Below are 15,081 nucleotides of genomic sequence, written 5' to 3' on the forward strand. Positions count from 1 at the left end.
TCCAGGAAAAGGTAAAAGATCTGCTGATAGGTATAGCAAGATATGGAATAGCTTACCTTCAGAAGTTGTGGGTGCAACTTCTCATCACTGGAGGCTTTCAAAAAGAGATTGAAAAACCATTTGTCTGAAATGGTATAGTGTCCATAATCATTTGGACTTCCCCATGTTGACCTTTCAGAATGAAGGCAATGACCTTTTCCCCGTTTATGGGTGAAGCAAGGAAGGAAGAATTTTTAAATGCTAATAAGGTTTATTATTCTCATTGACTATTATGCTCAATGCGGCTAACAGTGTTGTGTAAACATATTAGCATAAAGTTCATCATTGCATGATTATTTTCCATCCTGTCCTGCTGTGGAAGGCATGGAGTTGTCTATATTTAGAAATTGGCTGATCCTTGGAAATTAGGCCACACATGTCTGCTATGAATCTTTGTGGGTTTTCCAAATAATTTTAGTTGTATAGGGGGCCGTTGTTTACACAGGGGCAGATGTATAAAGATACTAAACAATGGTCACGCTGTTTCTGATCTTTTGATTCTGTAATACTTCCAGCATTTTTAATAACTACATGACCATTAGAGTCTCAGGAAGTCAAGCATTTCTCGGCGTGGAAATAAAATGACTGGGAAACTTGCTCTGGTTGAATTTTGGCCTGTTGCACAGCAGTGGAAAAGCACAAATCACAGCTGGAGATGCCAGGGTTTACTAAGGACATGGCTGTAGTGTAGCATTATCCCTCAGCAGATTGGATCTTAAATATTGATGCTTTCTCCACCTTTTCTTGATACCTGAGGAAGATCAATATTACAAGTTATGGGATGCTTGTGTCTGATAAATATTCATATGGAAAAGAAGGAAAGTAATGTTTAAATAGGTGTCTGGGTAATGGGTGAGGTTGATTTTAGCCTATCTTGTCACAGTCAAATTTGATATTTGCTTCAGTTAGACGCAGACTTTTCTCTTTGGGTACAGATGCTAGATGTTTTAATTTACCTTTACTATAATTTTATCCATTTGGTTTAAACACGGCATACTAAAGGCTTGTGCAAAGCGTCCATTTTATTAAAGCTTACTCCTTTTTTAATGGAAGCAACAATTTGGAGAAATTTTTTAAATATATTTCGAGAATAAAAACTAATTGGAAATTTTTTAAAAGTCCGCAGAAAAACCATTTTGCCAGTCCTCATGTAAATATTCCCTGCTGTTTTCTGCTTGCACTTTAGGTTAGAACTTGGATTCAGGAAAACAAATGCCAATTTTTTTTAGAGTTGCTTTTCTGGTAATTGTTTTCAAAATATTTAACAAAATGGCAATATAATTTTACCATGTGCTTTCATGACGCATTGGTTATATTGACCCCCTCCATAATACTAACCCTGTACTTAAAAACCTGCACTAAATTATATTAGTAGCAAATTAAATAGGACTATTTCTGAAGAATTGAAGTTATAGATGGTAAATATTATGAATTTTCTGTCTTCCTTTGCAGATACCAGGCGTTGATTTACTTTGCCGCTGTGTTTCAATCAATTTCTTGTGGCATCCATTACCTGTCTTCTGTCTTCTTGGCTGTAACACCAAAGTTTGTATGTAATGTTGCTGGAAATGTGAGTCGTGTCCTCATTTACAATTCATCTCATTCAAACATAGAGGATGCTTGGAGTCTCTGGACATCAACACAAAGCTACATCTTGGTCCAGCTGGAAAATGGAGACATTTGGGAGCTTAATCAATGCAGCAGGTCTAAACGAGAAAATGCCTCAAGATTTACTTATGAATATAGTGGCAGCAAAACTGATTTTCACTGTACTGATGGATACATCTACGATCACACCAATTGGCAGAGCACCATTGTAACGGAGTGGGATTTGGTCTGTCAGCAAGAATGGCTTGCAAAATTAACCCAGCCAATGTTTATGCTGGGAGTCCTTATCGGAGCTGTAATCTTTGGAGATCTTGCCGACAGGTATAGTATGGGGTTTGCAAAAAATTGCTGGAGGACTTGAGGTATCTCCTTGCTCTTGAGCTCATTTACCTTGGGGAAATGTCTTCCTTTATACTTTCCAGAGAATATTGGAGTGATAGTTGAATTAACATAATACAAATCACAATTACAGGAGCTTCCTCATGCAGCATTTTCTCTGTTGCTGACATATTTTGTCTTCACAGACATTTGGCCTTCAGCTTCTAAGAAGTTTTTCTGCTCATCTTTACATTCCACATTTGAGTTAGTCTAAAGTTAGCAAAAGTAAAGTAAAGAAAACTTTCTCCTCTAAAGTTGCATGTGCCTAGGGTTTTATTTAAACCAATTAGCACCATTTATGCAAAAACAGTATTATTTCCCATTGGGGCTAATTGATTCCTAATATGCTATGATTGCAAATGTAAATAATGGGATCCAGTTTAAGTTAGATGGAAATTCTGTACAAAGCTGCATGAATTGTTTTTACCAGTAAGGTCTAACTGAGCTGTGCCTTACTTCCAACATATCTGTCTCTGCTATCAGTTGGATTTCTTCCCTGCTGATGCATACTGCAGCAAAAAGCACAGAGCAGCATAACTTTTAGAAAAACAAATAAATATGAATTAAATCTCTGTCCCTTCGTAGGAAAAGTAAACACTTTTCTGGATGTTGACTCTGCTTAGGTTTATTTGCATCTGGCTTGAAGCCTGGAGCTCCAGTGTTCTTAGGAACTACTTGCCCTCATTTCTTTCTAAGCTTCAACAACTTTTGAGATATTCCAAGTCAAGACCTACAAAGATTTCAACAGGACGGAAGAAATAACAGCCAGCTACTCAGATGGCTGGGATGCTATCGAAGATGGCTGCTACCAAGATAACATGATCTAATGCCCCTGTCAATTTGACTTATTACCTTGGGCAGTCCAGACTATATTTGTCCTGCCATGCAAATATGACCAGGGCTGTGCTGCTGTCTTAAGGTTGTTTAACACAGCAGTGGATACTGATTTTTTTTTTAATGAAAAATATTCAGAAATGTAGATGGCTCAAAATATTAATTGACTCCTCTTTCTCTGCTCATAGCCTACCGATTCTTGATTTTGATTCCATTGGGTGAAAGTTCATGAACCTTCCTGGCACGCACAAAAAAAGTACAACACCATTATGGTCTGATGCAGCTGTTTTTCCCCTATATAAATTTGCTGCCAGGGCAGCACATGGCTCTACAAGGATGGTGCCTGCTGTAAGTTTTAAACAAAGATATCAGAGAAAAACAAAGTAGAAAAATCTTTTCAGGGGTATGCAAGGACAAGAGGAAAATGTACATGCAGAACCATGAGCCTGTGTAGCATCTTGCAAAAGCAATATTTTGACAGCATGTCAAAATGAGGTTCATCATTTTATTGGGTTCTTGGTGCTCTCTGGCTTTGGTTTTTTTCCCCATGTAGTTGTTTAATTGCCAGACTAGGTACCACCATCTGTTCTCTGACATAAGGAAGTGACTCTCCATGGGAAGTGTTAGTGTTTGGGGATAAACCCCTAGCAAAGTATGCAGCAGCAGTCAAGCCAGGTAGCCAAATGAGAGAGGAAGGGTTTTAGAGTAGACACACACTGAACACAAACACTGTTTGTAGTTTAAATAGTTTTTAATCCAGTTAGAGTTTAAGCATTGTCAATCAGTCCGTATGTCATTCACAATATATCCATTCAGTAAGACTCACTAACTCAGTCCAGATAATAGTCCTTACTATATCTTTATCAGCCGATAAAGATATCTTCTCCTCCTCCGATGCCTTTCTCCAGAGGATAACGCTGGATATTCAGTAGGACGATCAAACAGTAGACAGTCGCAGTAAAACAGTAGTAAACAGTTGTATCCAGCAGTAAACAGCAGTAAACAGTAAGCAGCAAACGGTAAACAGTAAAACAGTAGGCAGTAGGCAGCAAGCTTTCTCCTGCTTCCTCTTATTGCAGTTTCTAACCGCACCCTTAATTGACTAATTACATGCAGTGTGGTGCTTAAAGTTACAAACACTTAAACTATGATACCTTAGTTTATATATTTATCCACCCAAACCTTGTTGGGTATCAATGTTATACCTAACATTCTCCCCTTTTGGGTGATATAAATATATAATACCTTTACAATCTAACCCCATAGTTTTCACAACACTCCTGGTGCTTCCTGGCACCTTGGGCTTTTGTAAAATTATCAGCTACATTGTCCTCCGACATGCAGTACTCCAGCTGTATCATTTTACTTCTCACAGATTGTCTAACGTTTAGGTACCTTAAATCTGTATGCTTGCTCCTAGTTTTGACTGCAATATTTGTGGCCATTTGAATTGCTGCCTGATTATCTTCATGTATAATTATAGGATAATTCACAGTTATGCCTATATCATTCATCATTTGCTTATACATAATCAATTCTGTACATAATAGCGATAAACAGGAGAATTCTGCCTCCATAGTTGACAAACTTATATGCTGTTGTCTTATTGACTTCCAACCTATTAATGTCTTACCCAGCATTATGGCTGTTCCTGAAGTCGACTTTCTTGTGTCTCTTTCTGATGCAAAACTAGCATCAGCATAAGCACTCAGAATTAGATCACCTTTTGGCTCTAGATACAATGAATAATTCATTGTCTTTTAAGATATCTTAATATTCTTTTAGCTGCAATCCAGTGTCTTTCACTTGGTGCAGAATTGAAACGAGCTAACTGATTTACACTGTACGATATGTCTGGTCTAGACCAATTGCTAATATAAGACAAACTACCTATTAATGATTGATAAATTACCTTATCAAACCCCGGGCTTTGTGCATCAGTGTTGCTAAACTCCTGACTCATTGGAGTCTTAGCCGGCTTACAAAGCTCCATTTTATAATCTATTAGCAATTTGCATATCTTATCTTCCTGAGATATCTTAAAACCCTTCTGTGTTTTCTGTATATTTAAACCGAGATATTTTTTTATCTCCCCTAATTGCTTAATCTTTATTTTCTTTCCTAATGATGCTATTATTTTATTGGCCTCATCATTAGTTTCAGTAATTAATGCAATATCATCAGTGAACAATAATAATAATGATATTTTCCATTTTTCTCCCTCTTAAATAGACATGGATCGGCTAACCCAGCTCTGAATCCTATATTGTTTAGTTCCTTTACAATATACTGGTTCCATTCATAGCCTGATTGTTTAAGACCATATAGGCTTTTTTTTAACAACCAACGATCATTATTATCTATTATTTCACTTTTAATTCCAACAGGTTTTTTCATATATATAGTGTGTTTTAATGGGGCGTGCAAGTAAGCGGTTTCCACATCTAGGTGGTTAATTATATATTTTTTGCTAGCTGCCCACACTAAAGCTGCCCTCAAGGTTGCTGCCTTAAGACTAGGTGCAAACACCTCATCATAGTCATTGGCATTCTGTCTAAAACCTTGGGCTACTAATCGTGCCTTATGGATTATATTTCCATCTTTATCAGATTTTACCTTAAAGATCCATTTGCAGCCAATGGACTTCATATCTACAGGTAATCTCGCATTCTCATATACTTTCATATTCTTTAATGAGTTCAGTTCCTTATTCATTGCTGCATACCAACTTTCCTTATCCTTAGTAGGATACATTTTTATTTCATCTACAGTACATGGAACTTTATTAATCTGGCACACTGTTTTAGCCTGGTACCTATCAGGCGGTCTAGATATTCGTGTAGTTCTTCTGGGAATTACAGGGCTTGCAGGAGGACTTTTTTTGAACTACTACCTGTTCATCTTCCTCATCCTGCTCAGCTATTGGATCTATTTCTTCCTTTATGGGCTCTATTTCTTCCTGTATTTCTCTCTTTACTTTATTCTTAAAGTTACAGGGATAACTAATGGGATTTCTATAGGATTCAATAATTACTTCTTTATTGGTATCCTGTTCTAACTTCTCCCATCCTACGTGCTCTAGAAATTGGGCACTAGCACTACATAACACCTTAGATGTGCCTTTCTCCCAAAATCTATATGCCCTATGGTTTGCCTGGTAACCAACGAAGAAAAATCGTTTAGCTCTATGTTGCCCTTTATGCCTGAGTTGTGTAGGGATATGCACCCATGCTGGTGCACCAAATGTGTGCAGGTAACTTAGGTCAGGTTTCCTGCCATGCCACTTGGTGAATGGTATTTCACCTGTCGTTGTGTTAACAACGTTGTTCAATATGTTATTAGCACACATTGTAGCCTCCCCCACAAAGAATCAGGTAATCCAGAATCAGTTAACATTGTTCTAACCATTGCCTGTAGTGTTTGGCCTCTTCTCTCTATGAATGCGTTGTGTTCTGGCCTGTATGGTACAGACTTCTTGTGCTCTATTCCAGCTACCTTTAGTCTGTTCTGGAATTTGTTGTTAACAAATTCCGTACCATTATCTGTCACCAGGGTTATCAGTTGCCGTTTAGTCTTTCTTTCTGCAAATTTAAGCCAGTTGAAAAAATGTTGATATGTTTCAGTTTTGCTCTTCATTAAGTAGCAAAACCCATATCTAGAATGGTGGTCCATAATGCTCAGTATATATCGAGCACCCCCCATACTGGGTTTCTTTGGACCTATGATGTCTGCAAATATCACTTCTAAAGGTTCTTTGGTTTTCAAACCATTTAACCTATTTGCAGGCAATACTTTGCTCTTATCTTCACAGCAAACATTACAACGCAAATATTTATCACAAGGTTTTAACCTTATTCCATCAGATAACTCTACTGTACGTTTTAGCATTTTAAAATTTACATGCCCCAAACGCCTATGCAATAAATGGATACATTCATTATGAGGCTTTATATTGTTAAATACAGTCTGTGCCTCCCCTTTCTTACTATCATCTAAGACAGGGGTGGGCAAACTTTTTGGCTCGGGGGCCGCATTGACTTTTAAAATTTGACAGATGGGCCGGGTCAGCACAAGATTTTTTGGGAATCGCCCCCCCTTTCCCCCCTTCTTCTCCTCCTTCTCCTCCCCTCGGAGGCCCCCTGAGTCAGGAGTTGCTACCGCCGGCGCAGCTCCGCACGGCTCCAGTCCCGCATTGCCTCGGGAAGGGAAAGGCAAAAAGGAAGATCCGCGACGGTGCTTTGCAATGGCAGCAGCGGCACCGGAGGTTCAGGCTCAGCGGCTCCTGGTTTTGCCTTTCCCTTCCCAAGGCAACGCGGGACTGGAGCCGCGCGGAGCTGCGCTGGCGGTAGCAACTCCTGACAGCCCCAGCCGGACACCTGAGCGGAGCCTGGGTGGAACTGCCTGTTGCTGCTGCGGGAGTCTGGATGCCCAAGTAAAGAACCGCACCAGCTCAGGGCAACTGTGAGGAGCAAGAGGGGAGAGGCAGAGAAGGAGGCAGAGAAGGAGGAGAGCACCTGGCCAGTTGGGGGAGGCTTCTTGTGCTGCGAAAGAGGCGGCTAATGATCTCCGGCTCCGCTCTGCTTCTCCAACATCCGGTGCCGCCCTGTTCTGTGCGCCGGCTGCTCAGACTTGCTGGGCCTGACACAGAACAGCATGGCGCCGGATGTTGGAGAAGCAGAGCAAAGCCGGAGATTAGTAGCTGCCTCTTTCGGCGCAGAAAGCTTCCCCCAACCAGCCGGCTGGTCTCCTCCTTCTCTGGCTGTTTGTTCTGTATGGCCGAGGAGGAGGAGACCAACCGAGAAGCGCGCTGCCATGCAGGGGCCACGCGGCGCAGGGCAACACGCCACCGCCCGGCCCTGGCGAGGGAAAGCAGTGGGCGTTCCCCAGGTGGCGGCCCTGGCCCCGCTACCAGGGAAGCGGCTGCCCAGCTCCGTGTTGTGTGTGCGATTTTTTGGTGTGTGGCGCGGGGTCTCTTTTGGCCGGCCCCAATTTTTTTTTCAGAGGAGAATATTTTTTTTTCAGAGGCGGGCCGTATTAAAATGACCAACGGGCCGGATGTGGCCCGCGGGCCGTAGTTTGCCCACCCCTGATCTAAGACGTATAACGTTCCATTTAAAGCTGCAGTTACCCTTTTTTTATCCTTCTCAATTATGCAATTATTATTTTTAAATGTAATTACATAACCTAGTTTGACTAATACCCTTACAGAAAGCAAGTTGAACTTTAGTTGCGGTACATACAACATTTTTATATCCTGATTTATGCACGGACAATGTGCAGTACCTTCTCCTTTCGCTTTCAGGTTCCAGCCATTAGCAAGTGATATATGTTGAGAGCTTGTAGACATTTTTACAAATTTTGTCTTATCTCTCATGATGCAGTGGGATGCACCACTGTCCACCACCCATAAATCATTCTTCACATCACAGTTGCTAAACATGGTTAGTTCAAAGGCTTTCTTGGGCTTTTTTACATTCTGGCTTTTTCCCTTTTTGCAGAAACTTGCCAAATGTCCTCTTCCTCCACAATTAAAACACTTTTTAATTGTGTATGCCGTCGAAGATAAATTCTCTTCTTCCGGGTGCTTTCCTTTACTAAGCTGGTTTCTATCAAGCTTTGAAGATAATTTCTCTTCTTTCTTAGGTTTATCTTCTCTCAGCTGGTCACGTTCACACCTTCTTCTGGCTTCTTCTAGTAGCCTGCCTGTAATCTCGGTTAATGAGAGGCTATCCTTAGGCAATACTTCCAACGAAGTCACATAGTCATCATAGCTTTGATCTAATGAAGATAATATAATGTATACTTGTTGCAGCTCATTAAAGATAAGCTCTTTTTCTTGTAATTCTTGAAAAATGCTCTTTATACAGTTTAAATGAGCTAACATGTCTCCATTCCTTTGAAGATGTGTTCGAAACAGCTTCCGTGTAAGATTTATATGTGCTCCTACACTGTCCCGAACATATATCTTCCTGAGGTTCTCCCAGCAGTTTGCAGCATTTTCTTCTCCACGAATATGGACAAGCTGCTGGTCACAGAGAGTCAGTCCTATGATGCATAAAGCCTGCTCATTCTTCCGTTTATAGTCTTGTAACTTTTGGTTATCCTCTTCATCATCAGGATCCCAGCTACTCACATCTGGTGGGTTTGTTATTATGTCCCACAAACCTTCTCTACGTAGAAGTAAACTACATTTCATTGACCATGAAACATAGTTTGTTCCATCCAGCCTGGATATCAGGGACAGATGTGGTAGATTTACTTGTGCCATTACTCTTCAGATATATGACTATTTTAAACTAATAAAAACCGTTTGTTTTTACAGTAATGTGCAACTCACACCAACTCTCACTGCTATATCCTGGTTAGTTAGACTGTGCAGCTGGGCCCATAACCATTGTTAGTGTTTGGGGATAAACCCCTAGCAAAGTATGCAGCAGCAGTCAAGCCAGGCAGCCAAATGAGAGAGGAAGGGTTTTAGAGTATACACACACTGAACACAAACACTGTTTGTAGTTTAAATAGTTTTTAATCCAGTTAGAGTTTAAGCATTGTCAATCAGTCCGTATGTCATTATCAGCCGATAAAGATATCTTCTCCTCCTCCGATGCCTTTCTCCAGAGGATAACGCTGGATATTCAGTAGGACGATCAAACAGTAGACAGTCGCAATAAAACAGTAGTAAACAGTTGTATCCAGCAGTAAACAGCAGTAAACAGTAAGCAGCAAACGGTAAACAGTAAAACAGTAGGCAGTAGGCAGCAAGCTTTCTCCTGCTTCCTCTTATTGCAGTTTCTAACCGCACCCTTAATTGACTAATTACATGCAGTGTGGTGCTTAAAGTTACAAACACTTAAACTATGATACCTTAGTTTATATATTTATCCACCCAAACCTTGTTGGGTATCAATGTTATACCTAACAGGAAGCTTAGAATTTTGGCAGTAACAATAACATTGAGGGCTGGGAACAGGGAGGGCATCTTTGTGATTTCAGTGCAGACTCAAACTACTCAAACTGCTCCAAATGTGAGATTGACACTCATGGAGTATGTGTCAAATGTGTTCAGCGTAGAAATATAGACTTATAATCATACATTTTACAGAGTCTCTAGAATGGACTAGGCAACTTGTGGTCCCCAAATGCAGCTGAAGCACCATTCTTGGCACCCCTTAAAAGCGTGGACAAGAGTGAGGCCAGATATCTGCCAGACATTGTCCACTGCAGATGTAGAAGTGTGCACAGTTTGTGCTTATTATTGTACATAAGGGATTCTATAAGTAAAAGCTGTTGCTGGATTGGAATAAATGTTTCAGTTGTGAAGAAATAGTGTAAGCTTTGTAGAGAAATCTTGAAAATGAACCTGGATCTTCTGAATGTATTTATGTTAAATACGATGGGAAAAGTAAGACCAGCTACTTGTAAAAGAGCATTATTATTATGGAACGATTTCATGTCTGTAAGTATTTTCTGGTGTTTACTAGTACAAGACCAGATAATACATTGGTTGTTTATTTTAATTTGTTATTTTTATATTGCATCTTCTCTCCAGTAACCTAAGGCACTCTTTCCTCAAGTATTTTTCCACAACAAACCAGTGAGAGAAGTTGAGCTGAGGGAGGGACTGATCTCCAGTCTGTGGTGGAGATAAACCTGAACTTAAATCTCTTGGCTGAAGACCAACATTGTAACCAAAGAAGGCATCCTCATTCCTTGATGAAATGGATGTATATTTAGCATACGTTTGATATTTTACTTGAATAAAAATTACGGTAATAGGGATTCCATATTGTAGCATAGTTTATATCATTCTGTAATAATAATGTACTCTATGGCAGTATTAATCAAGCAGGATTTGTCATAGATAAGGGGATGAACATTGAACCTTATTAATATAAATACCTTTATATTAATCCTAAGGAGGATTTTGCCATAATCTTTTCATTAGATGTTGAAAAAATTCTATTGGCAATACTGTACTTACCCCTATGGAAGGGTTGCTTTTAACTTCCTGAAAAGAACAGAAGAGCGTGTGTTGAAAACAAAGGGATGGGCTGAAGTGTAAATGATTGGCGTATTAGATAGCCTAGCAATTAAGAGCGGCTTGCCTGATGAATTTTAACCCTTTCTGAATGTGGAGACAGGCTTCTCTTGCTCTGATATCTTTCCCTGCCTAAATCCTTCCCCAGGTTTATTTCAGTTCTTTTTCCTTCTAGCACAGCTACCCCTTTCTCTGTTTTTATTTCCATTCTTGCTGCTCCTACCTCCTGTTTTCCCTACAACTACAACTCTGTGAGCTGAATTGGGCCGAGAATGGCTGTGTGTGAATATGTAGGTTTATATGCTTCAAGACCGACCAACCGACTGACAGACAGACAGACGATGGATAGATGGATGGATAGATAGATAGATGTTGCAGTTTGTTTTTTGCATATTCTTTGTTTTGGGGGATTGTCTTTAATTCATTTTTGGTAATTATGGTTCCTATTTTTTCTTTCAATTTTTTTTTCTTTCAAGTAGTACTACCTGTGTATTTAATATTAATTATTTCTCTGTTAAGTTTGGCTCAAGATTCATGATTTAGTTGGGGTAACTGCCGGAATCCTGACACTGACTTGGTAACTGACCGTAAATAAGTGCAATTACTGGTAGTTTCCATTATTACAACAATTCAATGAGATATTTTAGGTGCTGTGGATTTTTCTGTTTTTTTCTTTCCCTTGCCTCCTTTTGTTCCTTTTCTATATAAAATAAGACAACCTTTTCAAAGTTTGTTGAATTATGTACTCTGAAACAAACACAGTGATTCTGAGTATCAAATAAACTCTTCTGTTTAAAAAAATATGACGAATATAATGAATCCTAGTCTAGTCGCATTGTTGCAGCATGCAGCAGATATTGTTAAGGGCAATATGCTGACTCTGTAAACTGCTTAGAGACAGCCTGTAAAACACTATGAAGGGGTATATAAATCTAAGGGCTATTGCTGTTGCTTACATACTGTTGTAATTTGTTGGAAGCCAAGGTAACATTTCCGAAGATTGTAGAGAGATTTGATAGCGAATATCAAATATTTGTTAGTTCTGTTTGTCCAATGTTAGTCTGTTTGTCCAATGGCCCCCTTATTCAGCCGGAGCGCTACCCGGCCCTCCTCCCCAGGGGGACTCCTCCTCAGTTTCACGTTTATGACCATTATGGCTGCGTCCCAAGTCACATGGTCCCATTTTGCGACCTTATGACAAGCAAAGTCAGATTTACTTAACAACCGGGTTCTTAACTTATTAACTGCAATGATTCACTTAATGACTGTGGCAGAAATGTTAGTTTCCAATGTTAGTCTGTTTGTCCAATGCAGTGTCTGCAATATTTATTGTTACACTTGTTATTTACAGGCTGGGGAGACGGTACATCCTGTGGATCACAAGCACCGGACAGTTTATATTTGGCATTGCTGTGGCGTTCACATTTAACTACAACAGTTTTGTGATTGTCCGTTTCCTTCTTGCAATGGTAAGAGTACGAGCTTATCTTCTTTCAAAGGAAATAATTTGCGTTACTTTTTTTAAAAACTGATGTTTCAAAAAATACAAGTGCTGCATTTCCCAATCAAGTTAAAACAGTGTTTAGAGGTTTTTTTTTGAAAAAAAAAAAATTGGTTTACTATGGATCTAATCCTATTAAGATAAAATGCAATAAATGGAATAAAGATAACATTTCATGCACTTTCCTTCAAAAATAATGGACCACATAGCTTATAATATAGACATGGTCTCAATCCAGCTAGAGAGTTAAAGATGGAGTGGTTAATTTTTCTGATTTCCTTTCTCCTAAATGAGGAATCTTAGATGGCAAATCCCCCCCTATTTTATATATTCTTGTACTGTGCAAGAATTCAGGGACGTAAGTGTGGACTGCCCTATGTTTAAATCATTTTCCCTAACTTCTTTTCTATGGGGAAAGCTCTATGCTGAGAAACCGATTGGCCAAAGATCACCTGATACATTTTGTGACCATCAGATCTGAATCTGGACCATGGTTCCCTGCCCCAGGTCCATGTTATTATATCTTGCCACCAGGTGTGAAATTCAAAATTTTTCCCTACCAGCTCTGTGGGCGTCACTTGGTAGGCGTGGCTTGGTGGGACTCAGCCTCTAAAAGGAAGAAGGCGGGTGTGCGTGGGTGGGGCCAACCGATTCAAATCGTCCCTACCACCTGTCCTGAGGTGGTGCGAGGTGGTTTCACCCCTGCTTGCCACCCAGGCATCCTTTGGCTGAACTGTGTCCACATTAGTTTCCAGTATTTATTCAATTTAGATACCACCCATTTCACTTCTCACAGTATCGCGCACTCTCACTATTATTGCTCCATTCATTATTGCAGCACCACTTTCCCCGTTAAGAAAGGTGCCTTCCTGTTTTGAGCATGTAGCATCCCTGACCATCATTTTTTTTTAATTACAAAAAAATCTTAGAGGGAGTCTAGAATGAAGCCGTTTTCTTTTACCTGTCTTTTTTCCCCCTCCTAGGTTTCAAGTGGCTACTTGGTGGTAGTGTTTGTTTATGTGACTGAATACACGGGCATCAAAGCCCGCACCTGGGCATCCATGCACATCCATTCTTTCTTTGCTGTGGGAATCATGGTGGTGGCTCTTGTGGGCTATTTGGCACGGACCTGGTGGGTCTATCAGATCTGCCTTTCTGTTGCAACTCTCCCATTTGTCTTGTGCTGCTGGATGCTCCCAGAGACACTTCTCTGGCTGCTCACAGAGGGAAGATATGAAGAAGCACAAAAAATAATTAATGTAATGGCAAGATGGAACAAAGTAAGCACTCCTTGTAAAATTGCCGAACTGTGCCCGATGCAAGATGATCTTGTCAATAGCAGGATGGGGGATCATGACAGTTCTCCCATGAAGAAACACAACATCTTAGATCTGTTCCATAACTGGCACATTGCAAGAAGGACAATTACAGTCTGGCTGATTTGGTTCACTGGGAGTTTAGGATATTATGTATTCTCCCTCAGTTCTGTGAACTTTGGAGGCAGTGAATTTTTAAATCTGTTTCTCATAGGTAAATATTGCTTGATGTAACTTATTGCACTTGGAACAGAAATACATGTCCAGGGATTATCACTGTTGCTGGTTACTTCCAATCCTAGGTCCATGCTGGGATGGCAGCCATTCCGTAAACTGTAACTTTATACAAATGGGTTAGCCAGGTAATTGTGTAACCATGTGCTTCATGGAATACAAATCGTTGTAATGAATACACATTTCAAGCAGGATTGGGGTCACTAGAAGAAGTTTGGAAGGGCTAGCCTGGTCCTCGTAAAGATTTCCTCGTAAAGATTCGGTTTTCATTAAGACACGATCCCTTTTCCATTTGGCAATTTAGGGAGAAGTACAGTAAGCAAGGAATTCTCTCCCATTTTGTTCAGTGAAATGTAATGCAACTAAATATCTCTGAACATATAGGCCATTCTCCTGCAAGTAGATTTAATAGTCATTTTATTAAAAATTGCAATTACAACACTAAAAACTTAACACAAAATTTTTTAAAAAAGAAAAAAACAAGTGTAGTAAGGAAAGAAAAATAGAATAGAAAAAAAAGACTATAGTAAAGAAAAATAAGGAAAAGATATATATATATAAAAAGTGGCTTCCCCCATCAGCGCAAGTATAAACAATTTTAGTAACTTACTACCTTCTCCTACAATTAACCAAACAAACCACCTCCTCTTCCCATAACCTACCTCTTGTTTATGAACCACCCTTTCCCAACCCTTTCAGCCTGGAGGAACCCTTTACATATTTTTCAGGCTTTGGGGAATCTCCTACCCAGTCAAGCCAGAAGTTACAAAATTATTATATTTGTTTCGTATGTTGGCTGGCATATATATATTAACAGTGTTCTTAAACTAAACATAATAAAACTTTTTCCTCCCCCTGCTCCCCCCCCCTGTATTTTTGTGGCTGCCGCTGGTGCCTGGGTCAGCCCAACCCCAGATATTTTGTGCCTGCCATGTGATGGACACCACCCACCCAGCTGTTGCACCTGCAGAAACGTAGGCACACACCTGCAAGGAGGGGTACACAGCCAAGAAGGCCCAGCGGCATCTCTCACACATGTGCTTTCTCATCACCTGCTTCTTCTCCTCCTCCTCCCTCTCTTCCCCCCTCAGCTTGTGCTTTGCTCATGTCTCTGCTTGCATCGTCATGCACAA

General features: G+C 40.0%; 1 protein-coding gene across 2 annotated transcripts in view; it reads left to right on the forward strand.

The window, feature by feature from the left end:
* SLC22A16 (solute carrier family 22 member 16) overlaps nt 1–15,081 on the forward strand; it is a 35,328-nt gene that overhangs the window by 12,052 nt on the left and 8,195 nt on the right. For both annotated transcript variants that reach the window (XM_026666672.2, XM_087942308.1), the window contains 3 exons: nt 1,492–1,968; nt 12,249–12,366; nt 13,382–13,928. In XM_026666672.2, coding sequence (XP_026522457.1) covers nt 1,492–1,968; nt 12,249–12,366; nt 13,382–13,928 — 1,142 coding nt within the window. The remainder of the gene's footprint in view (nt 1–1,491; nt 1,969–12,248; nt 12,367–13,381; nt 13,929–15,081) is intronic.

Source organism: Notechis scutatus, chromosome 1, assembly GCF_049901735.1.
Source record: "Notechis scutatus isolate UNSWTSFEM ecotype Mainland chromosome 1, rNotScu1.2, whole genome shotgun sequence".
Lineage (NCBI taxonomy): Eukaryota > Metazoa > Chordata > Lepidosauria > Squamata > Elapidae > Notechis > Notechis scutatus.